The sequence below is a fragment of the Rhamphochromis sp. 'chilingali' genome (assembly GCF_963969265.1).
Source record: "Rhamphochromis sp. 'chilingali' genome assembly, chromosome: 8".
Taxonomy (NCBI): domain Eukaryota; kingdom Metazoa; phylum Chordata; class Actinopteri; order Cichliformes; family Cichlidae; genus Rhamphochromis; species Rhamphochromis sp. 'chilingali'.
Genome location: NC_137935.1, coordinates 36,746,835 through 36,764,960, shown reverse-complemented (window position 1 = coordinate 36,764,960; position 18,126 = coordinate 36,746,835). Strand labels below are relative to the sequence as shown.

The 18,126-nt window shown below is 39.5% G+C and overlaps 1 protein-coding gene across 6 annotated transcripts in view; it reads right to left on the bottom strand.

Moving 5' to 3' along the window:
- Positions 1–17,710, bottom strand: part of nf1a (neurofibromin 1a) — a 135,153-nt gene extending 117,443 nt beyond the window's left edge. For all 6 annotated transcript variants that reach the window (XM_080888706.1, XM_080888701.1, XM_080888704.1 and 3 more), the window contains exons 1-2: positions 17,473–17,710; positions 1,206–1,349 (exon numbers count right to left, since the gene is read on the bottom strand). In XM_080888706.1, the coding sequence (XP_080744832.1) occupies positions 1,206–1,349; positions 17,473–17,532 (204 nt within the window). In that variant the 5' untranslated portion in view covers positions 17,533–17,710. The remainder of the gene's footprint in view (positions 1–1,205; positions 1,350–17,472) is intronic.
- Between the last annotated feature and the right edge of the window lie 416 nt (positions 17,711–18,126).

The following is an 18,126-nucleotide window of genomic DNA, read 5'->3' as shown; positions in this document are numbered from 1 at the left end:
ACCGGAAGTGATGTCATTTTGCGGGATTGTAGTTTTTTTTTACCATCAGGGCCTCATGAGCCTATTCTGGTGTTTTTAAAAGTTTTCTTTGACTTTATGACTTTCTGTCTCGTTTCTGGGATGCTTCGGACTCATATTGCACTGCTGGAAATAGTTTATTTTGATGCATATGCTGCTTTTTTGCAAATTTGCATTATAATATTTATTTTCGTTTTTCCTGCAGTATATAAAAATTGGTGTATTTCAAAAATAAAACTATGAAGACACTCAAAATAAATTTCCTGTGGTAGGAAGCTATTTTGTGCAACTTTTTTGTATTTACAGTTTTGAGGGATAAGCCTCTTAAATTTCTCTAACTAGAAATATATGTTCCATCCATCCATTCGCTTCTGCTTATCCTTTTCAGGGTTGCGGGGGGCGCTGGAGCCTATCCCAGCTGTTGTAGGGCGAGAGGCGGGGTACACCCTGGATAGGTCGCCAGTCTGTCACAGGGCCAACACACAGGGACAGACAACCATTTGCAATCACATTCATTCACACATTCACACCTAGTGACAATTTGGATTAATCAATTAACCTATCCCCACAAGCTGCATGTCTTTGGACGGTGGGAGGAAGCCGGAGTACCCGGAGGGAACCCACGCAAACACGGGGAGAACATGCAAACTCCACACAGAAAGACCCCGGCCTGGTGTTGGAATTGAACTCAGGACCTTCTTGCTGTGCGGCAACGGTGCTAACCACCGTGCTGCCCGAGAGCAATATATGACATATATTTCTTCAATATATAAGAAATATATGTTAAAAAAACAAAAACGATTTTCAATTTTTTTGTAGTTTATTGCACTTTTTTGCAATTTATGTAATTACTATGCACTTAATGCAGACATATTATTAGAATCTGGGCTATAATGGTTGTATTGATGTATAGCAACTTGAAATGCTCCCAAAAATGGCACTACAGCATGTAAAAATATAATATAAGCTCTGGCGGACTTGGTTCTATGGTAGGTCTTAAAGGGTTAAGTGTTGAACTGACCTCCAACCTGCCCCGATACAAGTCTGATAAAGCAGCCTTGCAGTTTACCACAACAAGCCTGATCAACACATGTCACATCCTGCAACATACATCAACAATCTAAAAGATTTGTTTAAAGTGTGTGCATGTAACTATTATGACTAGGAGAGTAGAAAAATGCACTTACCATATTATTGACATTTTTGAGAATGGTGGTAAGACCACTGATGACAAGGGAGAACTTGTACTTGGAGATATTAATCAAACATTCCTTGTTGTGCTCTGTGCTGACTTTGGTGTGGGTGTTCTGGTGTCCAACTTTAATGGGAAGCTGAGAAAAAGAACAAAAAAACCCCATGAAATTAGAGGTGAGACATTCAGTAAATAAAATATTTCTGTCGTGGCCTGACTAAAAATTTAGAGAACACCGTTCACCTAGAACATTTTGGCAGGCTTAGCCTTTAAAGCTACACACTGTATGTTGTTTATCCATCCTGCATGATGTGCTATATACTCTTCTCATTTTAATTGCTTTCCTCTGGGATGCATTCATTTAGAGATCCTCTTGTTAAAATTATGTCTCTTTTTAAACTGCCCCTAAGCTATTGTCTGAAAACAATGGGCAACTGCTATAGTTGTTGACTACAGCTTCTACTTCTTGTTTTTCCTATCTTGGGTGCAGGTTATGGTTTACAGAACTATTACAGGGAGTGCAGAATTATTAGGCAAGTTGTATTTTTGAGGAATAATTTTATTATTGAACAACAACCATGTTCTCAATGAACCCAAAAAACTCATTAATATCAAAGCTGAATGTTTTTGGAAGTAGTTTTTAGTTTGTTTTTAGTTTTAGCTATTTTAGGGGGATATCTGTGTGTGCAGGTGACTATTACTGTGCATAATTATTAGACAACTTAACAAAAAACAAATATATACCCATTTCAATGATTTATTTTTACCAGTGACACCAATATAACATCTCCACATTCACAAATATACATTTCTGACATTCAAAAACAAAACAAAAACAAATCAGCGACCAATATAGCCACCTTTCTTTGCAAGGACACTCAAAAGCCTGCCATCCATGGATTCTGTCAGTGTTTTGATCTGTTCACCATCAACATTGCGTGCAGCAGCAACCACAGCCTCCCAGACACTGTTCAGAGAGGTGTACTGTTTTCCCTCCTTGTAAATCTCACATTTGATGATGGACCACAGGTTCTCAATGGGGTCCAGATCAGGTGAACAAGGAGGCCATGTCATTAGTTTTTCTTCTTTTATACCCTTTCTTGCCAGCCACGCTGTGGAGTACTTGGACGCGTGTGATGGAGCATTGTCCTGCATGAAAATCATGTTTTTCTTGAAGGATGCAGACTTCTTCCTGTACCACTGCTTGAAGAAGGTGTCTTCCAGAAACTGGCAGTAGGACTGGGAGTTGAGCTTGACTCCATCCTCAATCCGAAAAGGCCCCACAAGCTCATCTTTGATGATACCAGCCCAAACCAGTACTCCACCTCCACCTTGCTGGCGTCTGAGTCGGACTGGAGCTCTCTGCCCTTTACCAATCCAGCCACGGGCCCATTCATCTGGCCCATCAAGACTCACTCTCATTTCATCAGTCCATAAAACCTTAGAAAAACCAGTCTTGAGATATTTCTTGGCCCAGTCTTGACGTTTCAGCTTGTGTGTCTTGTTCAGTGGTGGTCGTCTTTCAGCCTTTCTTACCTTGGCCATGTCTCTGAGTATTGCACACCTTGTGCTTTTGGGCACTCCAGTGATGTTGCAGCTCTGAAATATGGCCAAACTGGTGGCATTTGCCTAATAATTCTGCACTCCCTGTATGTATGCTTATAAATATAAAATGTATCACCTTTTTGTTCATTGTTATAATTATCAAGACCAACATTAACAAAAAAACTATTGTCAGATATCCAAGATTGACCCAAGACTGCATTTCTGCCAAACTCCTCTTTTGCTCCGACCATGGTCTTTTTAGTTGCATCCAGTAATGAACTGTTCAAACATGATTATTGTAATAAGGGCATCATGGATATTCACTTTTACAATTTTTTTTTAATATTCATGTATTTATTTTCTTATTTATAGGAAATAAAACAAATACAATCAAAATAATAAACAGTTTTTAAAAGACTTTGTATATCGCCTTGGTACAGATTTCTATCAAACTTCCAAATGTAAATGAAGGAGAACATAAACACAAGTGACACTTGATTGTGATCCGTTTATGCTCCAAGGGAAACAAACAGCAGATGAAGTACAGCACTGGCTCAGTGAAGTTCATATATGGATCAGGTGTGCGACCACCAGTTTGATGAGGTAGTGAACACAGGCGTTCAGCTGTCTCGCTACACTGTGTGTATCTAGAAAAAAACTGTCTGAGAAAAATGTTTATAGCCAAGAAATTGGTGATGAGGGTCAGTTACCTTAATTGGGCTGCTTAACCCTTGTATGGTGTTCGGGTCTGTGAGACCCGTTTTCAGTTTTTTTCAAAAGAAAAATTAAACAATTAATTATTTTTTCAACCTGAAATTCATTGGCTTTGGCTTATTTTCTGTGAAGAACATAAATCCGAACTAATTTTCAATGACCTCATACTGTACCTCCCCCCACGCATTTACATTACATACAAGGTGTTCGGGTCCACTGGACCCAGGTCTAATAAAAGTGTTGAAAGTGTAGGTCCTGTGTTCCCATACTCTGTCTTCCTCCTTTCTGGTGCTGCTGATAGTGTTTTCTTCCCCTCCTGCTCCCGCACAAAGTTGCAACATTGTTGAAAATTCAACTACCAACACCGTCTGCTCTGACATTCTCACACATTTTACCCTCTTTCTTGAGGGATCCAAATTTTATTTTCTCATACCCTGTCCCACCTGCAAATTAGGGGCATAATACTATAAATAAGACTTTGCCAGTGTGGTTCTTTATCACAACTGATCAAGATGGCAAAAGATTATCTGCTGCGAGGGCCGTCCAATTGATTTTGGAAGAGAGAGGAGCTTCAGATGATGATGTTGACAAAGAGGTTTCAGAATATTTCACATTTCTGAAAATTCAGAGTCTGACAGTGACTTTGAAGAAGACGATGAGGTTGAGCACCATTTAGTAACAAAACGAAGACGAGTACCCCATCTGCAGCCAGCTCCAGGACCAGAACAAGCCCACCAGACAGCAAGAAATATGGATGTCAATAACTGGTGAAATTGAATGGTCTTCTTGCCCAAGAAATGAGCCACCCTGCAGAGCTGTTACTGTGATAAGCCAGGGCCAACACGGCTGACAGGACATCAAGTCTTCATTTGAGCTTTTCATCCCAGATTCCATCCAGAAAATTATTCTGGATTGCAGTAATCTAGAAGGAAGGTGTGTTTTTGGAGAGAGATGGAAGGAGATCTAAGAACCCCAAAGGCCTACTTTGGGGTCCTTATCCTTGCAGGAGTTTTCAGGTCCAAAGGGGAATCCACAGAATCCCTGTGGGATGCAGAAACCGGCACGAACCTTTCCGTGCATCAATGTCTCTGGAAAACTTCCACAAAATTTCCAGGATTATCCGTTTTGATAACCGAGATGACAGACCAGCTCGACGGCAGAGAGACAAGCTAGCTGCCATCAGGACAGTGTGGGATAAGTGTGTGCAACACCTCCCCCTGTTTTACAAACCTGGGCCTAATGTCACCATTGATGAGCAGCTGATCCCATTTAGTTGTGAAACATATTGCTTCACGTGTAAATGTGTTGTGTCTTTCCACTCACTCCACTTGATTATAACTGATATATTTTTTATAACATTAAAAAACAAAACAAAAAAAAACCCGAGAAGCACATTGATTCATAAATGTGATCTAACAAAAGTTAAAGGGAAAAAATTAACCATGTTTGCTGTTCATATGGTTTGTAATTGGGATGAAGTAAACATCTGATGAGTAATTTAACAAAAAATTGTTTGATAGTGTTAATTTGGAAAGCCAAAACTCTGGCGGGTCCACCAGACCCATGAACACTGGCTGAGTAACAAAAATATGAACACCACACAAGGGTTAAATCTGATATTTTCGATACTGGCATCATGCCTTGTCAAGTGTTACCTGCCTTTGTGGAAAGATGTATGCAACATAAAATGTTAAAAAAAAACAAGGAAGTCTTTTGAGCCTCAGGCTGTGTCTGCTGAGGTGCCCTCTAGCTGAAGATTTTATTAACATTTCACGTTTTCATTTTAAGTCTTTTACCTTGCTGTAATGTACCATTGCGTAGCAGCTCAAAGATTAACACACACATTGCTACCAGCTAAGAAAGCATCAACCTAACCCCATGTAGCTGTAACTATTCCAACAACATGATTAGTGCAGCGCAGCACTATTCTCATCATCATTGGCCCTTTGTGCTGTTTAAAAAAATGAAACTAAAAATGGAATCAGAATTGTAAACACTTAATTTTTATTTCAGTTTCAAACATTGAGTTAAAAACAACAACAACAACAACAAAAAACAATCTGCAGCTATTGTTGCATGTTGTCTGTAAAAGTTCTTAAATTCTGTTAAGAATTTCAAATGCTAAGGCTTTTTTAAATTTAAAATGTCAGTGTGTGGAGTGAAGAGTATTTTAGCTAAAATATTATGCATGTCCTAATGAGACATTTATTCATGTTGAATATTACACTGTTTTTATTCTTCATCATAATTCACATTTCTTCAGTGCTGGTGTAGGTCTCCCTGACCAGATTTTGTCTAGTCTTCTCATAAGCTTTTGAGAGTCATTTAATACCATGTAAACTCGCCGGGAACTGTACAGGCTATAGGTCACACTGAAGGTGGGAAAACTTTTGAAATTGTTTACTGTGGTCTAACATCACAAAACCCTGGGTTAACATGGGTGTGCACACTTTTTACATCCACCGTATATATAGCCAATCTATATCTTGGGCTGTTTCTCCCATTCTTCTAAATTCTTTCTGGATACAAAGTACATAGGCAATTCAGAAAATGTCACTGCCAAGAGAACAGCAACATACTTGTAGTTATGATTGTTGCTGCAATAGTATTAGTACTACTACTCCTTTCAGCTGTTTCCTTTAGGGGTCGCCACAGCAGATCATCTGCCTCCATCTCATCCTACCCCTAGCATCTTCAATTATCCTTGTCAGCCAATCACAAAATTATATGGCAACTAGGGCTGTTCGATATAACGATATATATCGGATGACGATATAAAAACATCTATCGTTTCATTTTACGCTATCGTTTGTTTCGTGGTGTCGCAAAATAAACTGTTTACGGCAATATTTTTTCACTGTTTTGATGGTCACTGTAGTGGCTATATTCATTTCTTAAGTTCTCTCTTTCTCTTATATTTAATATAGCCACACTACGGACGGACAAGCGCCTGTTTTTATGCGTTGTCGTTAGCAACAATGACGGTAAAACCATCGCGTGTCCGCTTGTTTATTTTCCACATAAACCTTGCACAATAAAGCTCAAGATCCTGTTGAGACTTTTCAAAATAAACTGAACAACGTGAAAGAGCATGCAGAGTATTTACGGATGAGAAGCAAAAAAGAGCTGGCAGGTGCTAAAAAAAAAAAAAACCTTAGACTCAAACGTTTGAAAAGGCTTTTCCCCGCAGCACGCCGTGTAATAAATACTCACAAAGAAAACAGCGGCCGTTACAATTTATGTCTAAAAATGCATCGCCGCTTGGCATCTTTCTTGGCCTTAAGACAACAATTCTGATGGCTAAAGATCCAAACGGGACACAAAAAAAAAGAAAAAGAAAAAAAAAATGCATCGTTTCATGCATCGGTTAAAACACTCGACTCCAGGTACACGATGCCCAGCTGGAAACACTTCACGTAAGTCGAGCTGCCCGAGATTCACAGAATTTACAGAAAATGTTACATTTTTGTGATTTATATCGTTATCGGGACGATAGATGTCTTATATTGGGATATGAGATTCTGGTCATATTGCACCTGATGGCAACACAAATGGGGCGATCGTGGCTGAAAGAGTTGGCAGTTCGTCTTGTAACCGGAAGGTTGCCGGTTCGAGCCCTAGTTCAGACAGTCTTGGTCGTTGTGTCCTTGGGCAAGACACTTCACCTACCGCCTACTGGTGATGGCCAGAGGGGCCGATGGCGCGATATGGCAGCCTCACTTCTGTCAGTCTGCCCCAGGGCAGCTGTGGCTACAACTGTAGCTTGCCTCCACCAGTGTGTGAATGTGAGAGTGAATGAATAGTGGAATTGTACAGCGCTTTGAGGGCCCCGAAAAGCACTATATAAATGCAATCCATTATTATTATTATTATTAAATAAAAGTGGAAAGTTATGGGAGTGTTGTCAACAGTGAGAACAGCTATATCACCAGCAATCTCATGTGTAAGCCTGTATATCACCATCGCAAACAAAAAGCCTCTCTGAGCTGATCCCTGATGTAATCCCACTCCCACATTGAACACATCTGTCACACCTACCACACACCTCACTATTGGCTTTCTGTCCTCCCTTGTTCTGCACCACACTGACATACTGCTCTGTCACTCCTGACTTCCTGATATATTACCACAGTACCACACCTGTGGAACTATGCTCTCTCTAGATCCACAAAGATATAGTCTATCGCCTTCTGACCTTCTCTATAGTTCTCCATCATCACTTTAAACCTAAACACCACATCTGTAGTTAGGAATGGGAATTGATAAATTCAAATCCCCATTCCGATTCCATTATAAACATCACTTATCGATTCACTTTCTTATTGATTCTCATTGGCTCCATTTTGAGAGTAACCACCATTGCTAAGCAGCAATAGAAAAAATTACATTACATGCAAATTGCATTTTTTTCGGTCAAACGTTTGTGCATTTTGTTAGGGTAGCACCCTTCTTTGTTTTGATCAGTGTTGGAGTCGTTACTCAAAGTAGTAATTAGTGCACATATTACACAGAAAACTTTCCTCAAAGTAATGCAGTACGTTACTTAATTACTAAGATCTTTCTCTTAGTACAATACAAATCTGACTGCAGAAAGCAAAGACGCAAAGTGATTCCGCATTAGAAACATGAACAGCTAGAAAGGGAGGCTGCAGCCTAACTGTTCATCTGTTTGTTACCTATAGAAGTTAAGGGTCTTGCTGCTGGGATCGGCATTCACTCAGCTTTAGTATTGGGTTCTTGGCTAGCTTAGCATTACTATGTTGTCTGTGCAGATACGTGCAAAGAACTAAAGTTGCAGCATAATGCATTCGTTTCTGTCCTGGATGCAGTTTTCCACTTTACCACTGTGCTCTCGTCCTTTAGAGCAATAAAAATAAATGTCCATATCCACTGCATTGCTATTTTCCTCCTCAATCACCTGATTGTCACGCAAGCACAAAAACCAATAAGCAGAATCAATAGGCAGGCAGACCAACGATTCCAAGGAATTGGACTACCAGGAAACGGTTTTCTAAAGAGTAGGTTCTTGATTCCCTGGAGGGAAAATAATTCTGACAGTATATAGCAATATACAGCAGGTAAAATAAGTTTTGAACACATTGCTAATTTTCTAAGTAAATATACATATACACATTTCTAAAGGTGATATTGATATGAAATTCTCACTAGATGTTGATAACAACCCATCCAATCCACACATGCAAAGAAATCAAACTGATAAATTATGTCCAATAATTAGAAATAGGGCTGGGCCATATCATACCATTCACGGTAATACCGGTGTAATGTTGGGCAATGATAAAAAAATGAAATATCACGACAGAATATGGGTAAAACACGCATGCGCAGTGCCTTTGTTTTCATTAGCACATAATGGAAAAAGCATGGTGGCGATGGAGAATGAGAAGGACGAAAGCGGATCGTTGAATGAAACAGATGAACCACAACTGGTTTGTAAAAATTCTGCAACTTCAGTGGGTGGAGCTGGTTTGGCTTTCGTCCGTCAGATACACACCAAAGCATATTTTTTGGTAGAGCATGCTAGCGGGCCGTCGTTATTACCAAACCGATTTTATGTGCTACACGGCGCTCAAAAATCTGTCAAATGTTTTAGTACAACTTTGCTAAGCTACAAAGCCGCACCGCTTGATGGATTGTCAGAGCACTACGGCTATCGTAGTCAGGAGCCTCGCGGAGAAATACGTACTGTGCTTCAACATAATATTACCGTATTGTGTGTGTATAACCTCTTTTTAAGTCTGAGCAAAGCTGCTTAGAGAGATTGGGATCAGAGGTTTTGTTTTGTGGATATTATACATGGTTATGCTGAGGATATGTCGGCCAATTTCCACTGGAAATGCCTTTTGGTTAAACTGTCAGCAAGGAATTTGCATTTGCACTGTAAAATTTTTATATAACTTTAATGCACATAAAAAACAGCTGCTTGTTTAAGTCAAAATACATTGATGGGTTTTTTTTTTGCACTAATAAAGTTGTGAAGTTGTAAAGTATTTTGTCTTGCGTCAATTATATCGTCAGTTATATCGTTATCAAATATATATTGTGATAAATATTTTTGGCCATATTCCCCTGCCCTGATTAGAAATGACACAAGGAAAATGTATTGAAAAAATAAACAGGGAAATGGAAAGTCATTAAACCAGCTAAAATCTATTAATAATTAGAAAACGGTCCTGTCACTTAGCGCAAATTATATAATCTAGTTTACTACTGATGGCCTATATAAAAGGTGTCTCATTACCAAGGCGTCACACAAGAAACTTCTCATTATGAGTAAACCAATGAGCTCTCTCAAGACCTTCACAACCTTATTATTGCAAAACATACTGATGGCATTAGTTACTAAAGAAATTCTAAACTACTAAAGGTCCCAGTGTGCACTGTTAGTGCCATAATCTGGAAGTGGAAAAAACATAACTTCACTATAAACTAGTCAAGACCAATTGCTTCCCCCAAGATTTCATACAGAGGTGTGAAAATAATTATCATAAGATTTGTCTGAGAGCCAAAGAGAGCACTAAGAGAGAAAAGACATTCCCGAAAAAAACAAACAAAAAAAACCAAACAAACAATAAAAACCTGCTGCCATTTACATGGATGATGAAGATGAAATGAGAGTGGACATTTAAGGAAGACAGTGATCCCAAACACACAGGGAAGGAAACTCTCAAATGGTTTCAGAGAAGGAAAATAAAGGTTCTAGAATGGCCCAGCAAATCACCTGACCTGTATCCAATTTAAAATCCATGGAAAGAACTATGGTAAATGGCCTGCATTTGTATAGCGCTTTTCTAGTCCCTAAGGACCCCAAAGCGCTTCACACTACATTCAGTCATTCACCCATTCACACACACATTCACACACTGGCGATGGCAAGCTACATTGTAGCCGATATCATAAATTTGGATATCTGCCGATACTGATATGAATCCGATATAGTGTTTTTTTAATCAATAAAACTGTTTTTTAATATCTTGCTGCATTTTGTATAAGTTCATACTCAAGTTTAAATAAACAACAACACTAAAGCTATTCTGTTATACCTGTATGTAAAAGATACACTGCACCCAAAATATGTCATAGTTCAGCAAAACTGATCAATCTAATGAACTTAAACCTGCTCCTAGGGCTGCTCAATTAATCGAATTTTAATCACGATTACGATCTGGGCTTTCAACGATCATTAAAAATGACTGAGCCGATTATTAGCCCCTCCCTCATTTATCCGCGACACCTTAAAGGCCGGTCCGTGAAAATATTGTCGGGCATAAACCGGTCCGTGGCGCAAAAAAGGGTGGAGACCGCTGATTAAGAGGACCCGAGGGAAGCTCGGAAAGCTATAGTTATTTGGAGAGGAGAGTGACTGCCGTTGGTTGAAAAGAGTTTAAAAAAAAAAAACTTCAGTGGTGTTGCACACTATTTTATATTATTTTTTTAAAGTCATTGTTAACCCTTTAAAGCCGGTTAGAGCAGCACGCTCCGTTTTGCGTAACTATTTTTAAATCCCTGTAGAACCTGAACCGTGTAAGCTAGCGCAATAATTTGTTTTGCATATGAAACCGGAGGAGTTGTACTTACATCTTATGCCATCAGCTTGTCCTCGGTCACGGTTTCGTTCCACATATAGCTTTGCAAAAATTGCATAAAAAGCGCTTGCAGGAACAAAAACATAATATTCCAGAAACACGCTTTGCCGTTCCTATCAGCTGTTCGTAACACTTCCCACAGTGAAATGATGCACATGCTGTTTTCTTTGCAAATTTGCATCATAGGATTGTTTTTTGTTTTTCCTGCAGTATATAAAAATTGCTGTATCTCCAAAATAAAACTATGAAGACACTCAAAATAAATTTCCTGTGGTGGGAAACTATTTTTTGCAACTTTATTGTATTTAAAGTTTTGAGGGATAAACCTCTTAAACTTCTCCAAGTAGAAATATATGTAAACAAAACAAAAGCGATTTTCAATTTTTTTTGTAGTTTATTGCACTTTTTTGCAATTTATGTAATTACTATGCACTTAATGCATACATATTATTAAAATATGGGCTATAACAGTTGTATTGATGTATAGCAACTTGAAATGCTCTCACAAATGGCACTACAGCATGTAAAAAAAATAAATAAAAATAATATAAGCTCTGGTGGACTTGGTTCTATAGTAGGTCTTAAAGGGTTAAATAAATATCGTCAAATAATCGTGATCTCAATTTCAGTGAAAATAATCGTGATTATCATTTTTGCCATAATCGAGCAGCCCTACCTGCTCCATCCTCCCTATTCTGGTATTTTAAAGAGTACTTAGCAGAAATATTAAGCAACCTAACTAATAGGGTTGCAAACTCCCAGCAAAAAAAAATAGGGAACCACCCTCCACCTAATGATGCTTAATCGACTTAATCAACTTTAATTTGATGCAGTGTGAAAAAAAATGCACAGAATTAAATTGTCTGTGAAGGTTCTCAGTCATCCAGGTCATCGTAGTCAAAGGAGCTTGCAAAGAAAAGCGTCTGGACTTCTTTAAGTTGCTTGAAGACGTTTCACCTCTCATCCGAGAAGCTTCTTTAGTTCTAAGGTCAAATGTGGAGAGTCCCAGATATAAACCCAGTGGGAGTTTCCCCCCACAGAGGGACAAAAGGACCCCCTGATGATCCTCTAATCGCCTGAGCCAAGGTGTGAAACTGGGTGTGGGTCCCAATCAGCCAGAGTTTCGGGTGTGTTCATTGTGAAACCTGGCCCCACCTTATCATGCGAATTCCTGAGGTCAGATGGCCCAGGATGTGAGTGGGCGTTAAGGCGTCTGGGAAGGGATCTCAAAACTGGATTATAGATGGCAGAGAGTTGGTGTCGTAAACCCCCGCCTCTGTTCAAAGATGGTCGCTCACAGTGGACATAGATGGCTTCTTTCACTCCTCTTTCAAACCATCTGTCCTCTCTGTCCAAAATGTGAACATTGGTATCCTCGAAAGAGTGTCCTTTATCCTTAAGATGCAGATGGACTGCTGAGTCTTGTCCTGTGGAGGTGGCTCTTCTGTGTTGTGCCATGCGCTTGTGAAGTGGCTGTTTGGTCTCTCCAATGTAGAGGTCTGGGCATTCCTCGCTGCACTGTACAGCATACACTATATTGTTAAGTCTGCGTTTTGGCGTTTTGTCTTTCGGGTGAACCAGTTTTTGTCTGAGCGTGTTGCTGGGTCTGAAATGCACCGGGATGTCATGCTTGGAGAAAACTCTCCTCAGGAGAGTTTTCTCCAAGCATGACATCCCAAGCATGAGCCAAGGTGATCCTCTAATCACCTTGGCTCAGGCAATTACAGGATCATCAGGGGGTCCTTTTGTCCCTCTGTGGGGGGTTACTCCCACTAGGTTTATATCTGGGACTCTCCACCATTTGACCTTAGAACTGAAGAAGCTTCTCGGATGAGAGGTGAAACGTCTTCAAGTAACTTAAAGAAGTCCAGACGCTTTTCTTTGCAAGCTCCTTTGACAGAATTAAATTATTTTTGAAGAATAATTAAATAGATTCAACATCTTTCTTCTACAGAATGGCAGACTGCACAGATGGTATCTTCCCAAAGGAAAAAGTAGTATAGCTTACTAGGGTATATTAGACTTAACAGTTACTATATACAGTAATGGACTTCTATACATTTGACATCAGATTAAAACTTTGGGTGTAAGATTCAGATAATTATTTATAAAAAGCTAGACATTTTAAATTAGAATAACAAAGAAAAGTATGTCTTTGTGCCCCCTTTTCCCTGTTCATGCCCTATCGGCCCCCTTGGCTAAACTTTGCTAGATCCGCCTCTGCACAGTTACCAGCCGTCAGCTACGTAGAAAAAGATCCTGGTGTAGAAAGTAATATTAAATAAATTCTAACAACAGATTATCAAGCTTAAACGTGCTGCTGTTGTTCAGCCGCTGGTTTCCTCTTTCTGGTCCAAAGTGGGCCAAAAACAAACAAGAGAGACGGACTCGCAACAGAAAAGCCGATCAGCTGATCATTGATCAGTTTCATGATTGAAGTAGAAGCAGGAGAGAGAGGCAGTCGCTCCATATATCGGTTGTTAAGCTTAACGTGGGAATGCTTTACAAAGATTCAGAGACGAACTTACACACTTGCTTTACTTCTCTCTGGGATAACTTCCTCGGAGATGAAATGCTGGTTTGGTAGCGAGGCTCCAAATACACACAGCCGCTCTATCACGTGATGCATACTGCTCCGACGTGCTACGGTTATGAACTGAGTTACGCCGTGTGGCAAGTTTTGTGAGATGGTTTTTGATATTTAATGGATCGGATTACATTTTTTATTTCTCTTCGATATCCGATCCAGTAATTTACGTCAGTATCGGACCGATACCGATACGTAATATCGGATCGGTCCATCTCTAGTCCATACACCTGAAAGTCCCGAAAACGCATTGCGAATTCTGTTTTGAGTCTACGGATGTATCCGTGTATTTCCGCGGTGCTGATGCTGCGCTGAGCGGACAGCTCCTGAAGAATTTGAAGTGTCGGAATGTGGAAATTTCAACATCGCTTGAAAAAAAACTGCCAGCGAGCAACGTCCCTCTCACCGGTAGGCTAAGTTATTTACAAGCTGAATGTGGTTGTTGGGGTTAGCTAAGATACCGTCATTAAGAAGCGGCACAACTAATGTTTCTATGCGAGCTAATGTGCGATGTGCACCGCTGGCCCAGCCATTTATTTTTAATGCACCTTCTCCGATTAATTCACTGCCTGTTGTGCCATTAGTTAACCCTTCACAGCTGGCACGCGTGCCCAGCGTTGCTGACCCCTGCTGTATACTATGCCAGCCACTTCGTTATGGCATTCCATGTATGCCCTGCCTGCTAGCATCTTGCACGTTGCTGTTATGTGTTGGATTGTCTCAGGGGCATCTTTACACATCCTGCCCTAGAATATTGCCTGGTGTGACAGACCCCAGCCTCTATGCACCTTGTCTTCTGTGCTGTCTTTCAGTAGGATTTCTTGATGTCAGCCACTTCCTCTATCTGCCATAGGTACATAATGTGCAGGGGCTTGTCCTTTCATGATGGTTCCTCCTCCTTCTTGGGTTTCACTGAGCACACGGTCGGTCATGGAAACTTACATTAATTAGTCCCAAGCCTCCTTCCTTCTGCTTAGCGTACAGCCTCACTGTGCTAGACTTAGAATGAAACCCTCCATGCATGGTCAGGAGCTTCCTGGTCTTGATGTCAGTGGCTTCTACCTCCTCCTTTGGCCATCTTATTATCCCAGCAGGGTACCTGATCACGGGCAGGACGTAGTCATTATGTGTTGCATCCTTCTCCCATATGCTCTTCCAGTATTGCTCAGTCTCCACCCTTTGTGGAGCTGTTGTCATATTGTTGCCCTGCCACTGGGAATATACCTTGGATGGTTCTGTGGAGAACAGCTAGTTTATTCTTCTGCCTTCAATCTCTCTGGTATACCTCGTCAAGCGGCTGGCCAAACCTGTGAGTCTTTGTTTGGTAGTTTCCAAGACCTCAGGTATGGACAGCAAGCTCAGATGGCTACATTCTGAGCCGATCACATATCAATCTGATACCAATATCAGCAAACTGGTATCTATACTAGGGATATTTGGATTGCTTCGCCTACTTCTACTAAACCAGTAACATAAAAACTGAAAACATTTTCCAGCAGTGCTGATGTGGTATAGCATTTGGTTTCTTGCTATACATACCATCACAGCAATCACACGTAATCCATTTTCTTTTCTACTGTATTACAAAAAATTAATGCAACTCATCTGCACCTCTTCAAGTATTTGTCAGACTCAATAGCTTGGTCTCAGTAATGATAGAAATGCTATATAATATTTATTCATTACATTTTTTCTTTTCTTGTTTATTTTAAAGCTTCATTGTAACTGCTACTATACTAGTACAAAAAAGTATACTTCAAAATGTTGACATTTTTTGGGAAGTGAAAATCCTTCACAGTAGCAACCCAAAAACTGACCACATATAACAAACATACTTAACAAAATCTATGTAATCTCAAATAATTTCTTTGATATTTTAACAGTTTTGATTTTATAGTCAAAAAATAATAATAATTTTAAATTAGTAACTTTTGCTAGGTTTACAGCTACCATCCACACCAGTCTGGGTTTCTAAAATTCAGACTTTTCTTGGGAAAACTTCTTACCTGTTTTTTCTCCCCGGTCTGAACAAGCATAAAGAAATTTTTGGAAACATTGACACAGACACACGTATGTGCTTCCTGATTGGATCTTATCAATCATGTTTCCTCAACTGACTTGTCACATCAGTATCTTGTGACTCTTTTCCAAAGGAAACAAAAACAAAGTGCTTAAATCAGCACACAAAGAACTACAAGGGTTGCTTGCTGGCTTTGTTGTCCATGTCTATTTTATACATGCAGATAGCGTGACCAGTCAATTAACTGTAATGGTCACCTATTAATTTTCAAGTATGGACATAGATCATTCCTCAAATGCTGCCAAAATGCTTGTCTACAAGGAAATTTTCAACTGCCATTTTAAAATTAAAGTTTTTAATATCTCTTCTCTCTCTCTCTCTCTCTCTCTCTCTCTCTCTCTCTCTCTCTCTCTATATATATATATATATATATATATATATATATATATATATATATATATATAAACAAAATGTAATATTAGACAAATATAAGTAAAAATCAAAGGCTTTTAAATGTTGAGTTAATTTATTAAGAGAAAAAGAAAAGATACTTTTTCACATAGACCTAGATAGGTTTAGGTAAATTGAAAAAGGAGGGCCAGATGTCCTTGGGTTATCCTTGTCTAACATTAAAATTTGCTCTGAATCATGTAAGTGTGACAAATATCCCCCCCCCCCAAAAAATACGACAAAGGTTGTTTTTTTTAAAAAAAAAAAAGCAAGGTAGGCAGTAAGCAATATAAACACTGACCATTAAATGCTTTTTCTATTAATTATTAATATTAGTGTCTTCCAAACACGCTCAGATTGCTCAAAATGTAATAGTGTCAATGACAAACTATGTGTATTTCAGCACAGACTGTTGCCTGTGAGGTTTTAATTGGAGTTTGGTGCAATAATAACTAACAAGTAGATGTAACACCGAAAGCCACTTTTTCCAGTGGTAGTAATCCAGGCTAAGCTGCTAAATCCTACGTACAAGCCATGATCTGTATCAACTAACACCCAAGACAACTTAAGAAAAGCGAATTACTTTTCACAATCACAATCTACCAAAATTAACTTTGACTACTGTCTGACTGGGAGGTTTTTTCTTTTGTAAACAGCTGATGCATGTTTTGTCGACGTCGTAGATGTGTCATACTTAAAGGAAATAACTAATACGAACACACATTGTAACAAGAGCTAAGTTTTGAGTATAAACTGATATGGATTTCTCTTACAAATAAAGAAAAGCAGGCGTCTCACAGTAACTGTTAAGAAAATAGCTGTTAGAAAGAGGCGCATTAACTTTTAGTACTCACACCCCAGTAAGTTCATAAGATATTTTGGATGCAGTGTGCTACCCCAGCCACATCTTTTTTGTTTACATTAGAAAGCTAGGCCTGCTAATGTTAGCTACCTAGCTGACAAGAGAGAAAACGACAGATCAACTTTAAATGGCATACAGACGTGTCTTCACTGGTTCAAATGTTCTAGATATAATGTTTTATTAACATTATTCCCCACTGGAACAGGCAAATCCCAACAGCTCAATTATAATATGAGATAAACGTGCTAACTGATCGTGGAGACAGCGCTAGCTAGAAAGACCTCATCTTCAGTGTTTTGCAGCTGGAAGAAGCAAACACAGTACACTACAGTGGAGAAAGTACATTTGACAAATGAATCGGTATTTAATTCGATTTTCAAAACACCTCGTTGCTGTATATATTACGTTAATTAGAGTACTTCAGCGTCAACACTACCGAAGCTTGCTACACCCATCTACTGAATGAGCCCATCTTACCTGCTCATCAAATCTAGTAATCACGGCCTGGACCCATTCCACTGGTTTGTGAGCCGCCATGACCAGGCGGACGGACACCGCAGCCCTCTGCTGCTAAATCCAAGATGCAAGACCGCAGCTGACGGGCTTAGTAATGCATGGAAATTGTCTTGAATCTGTGGGAAAGGACGAAAGGGGCGAGATTTTTTCTCCTTCTTTAGGATTCACCATCCCACCGCCATGACACACTACCGGAAGTCTTCTTCACAGAAACTGACTGGGGGGCGGGCGGTGCAGGGTCAAGTTAGCCGTAATGAAAAAGGACACTTCCAGGCACTGTTTTCAAGATTCATCATCATTTTGATTTTCATTATGCAACATGTATGCTACATGTAACACGGTATGCTATGCCAACAGATACACATAAATATATATAAATATATATACATTGATATATATTTGTGTGTGTGTGTGTATATATATACATATATATATATGTGTGTGTGTGTGTGTGTGTGTGTGTGTGTGTGTGTGTGTGTGTGTGTGTGTGTGTGTGTGTGTGTGTGTGTGTGTGTGTGTGTTTGGACACGTTCCAATTTCGTTGTACTATTGTACTAGGTATGACTGTGCAATGACAATAAAGAGTTATCTCTCAAACTAGAACTCTGTTCACAG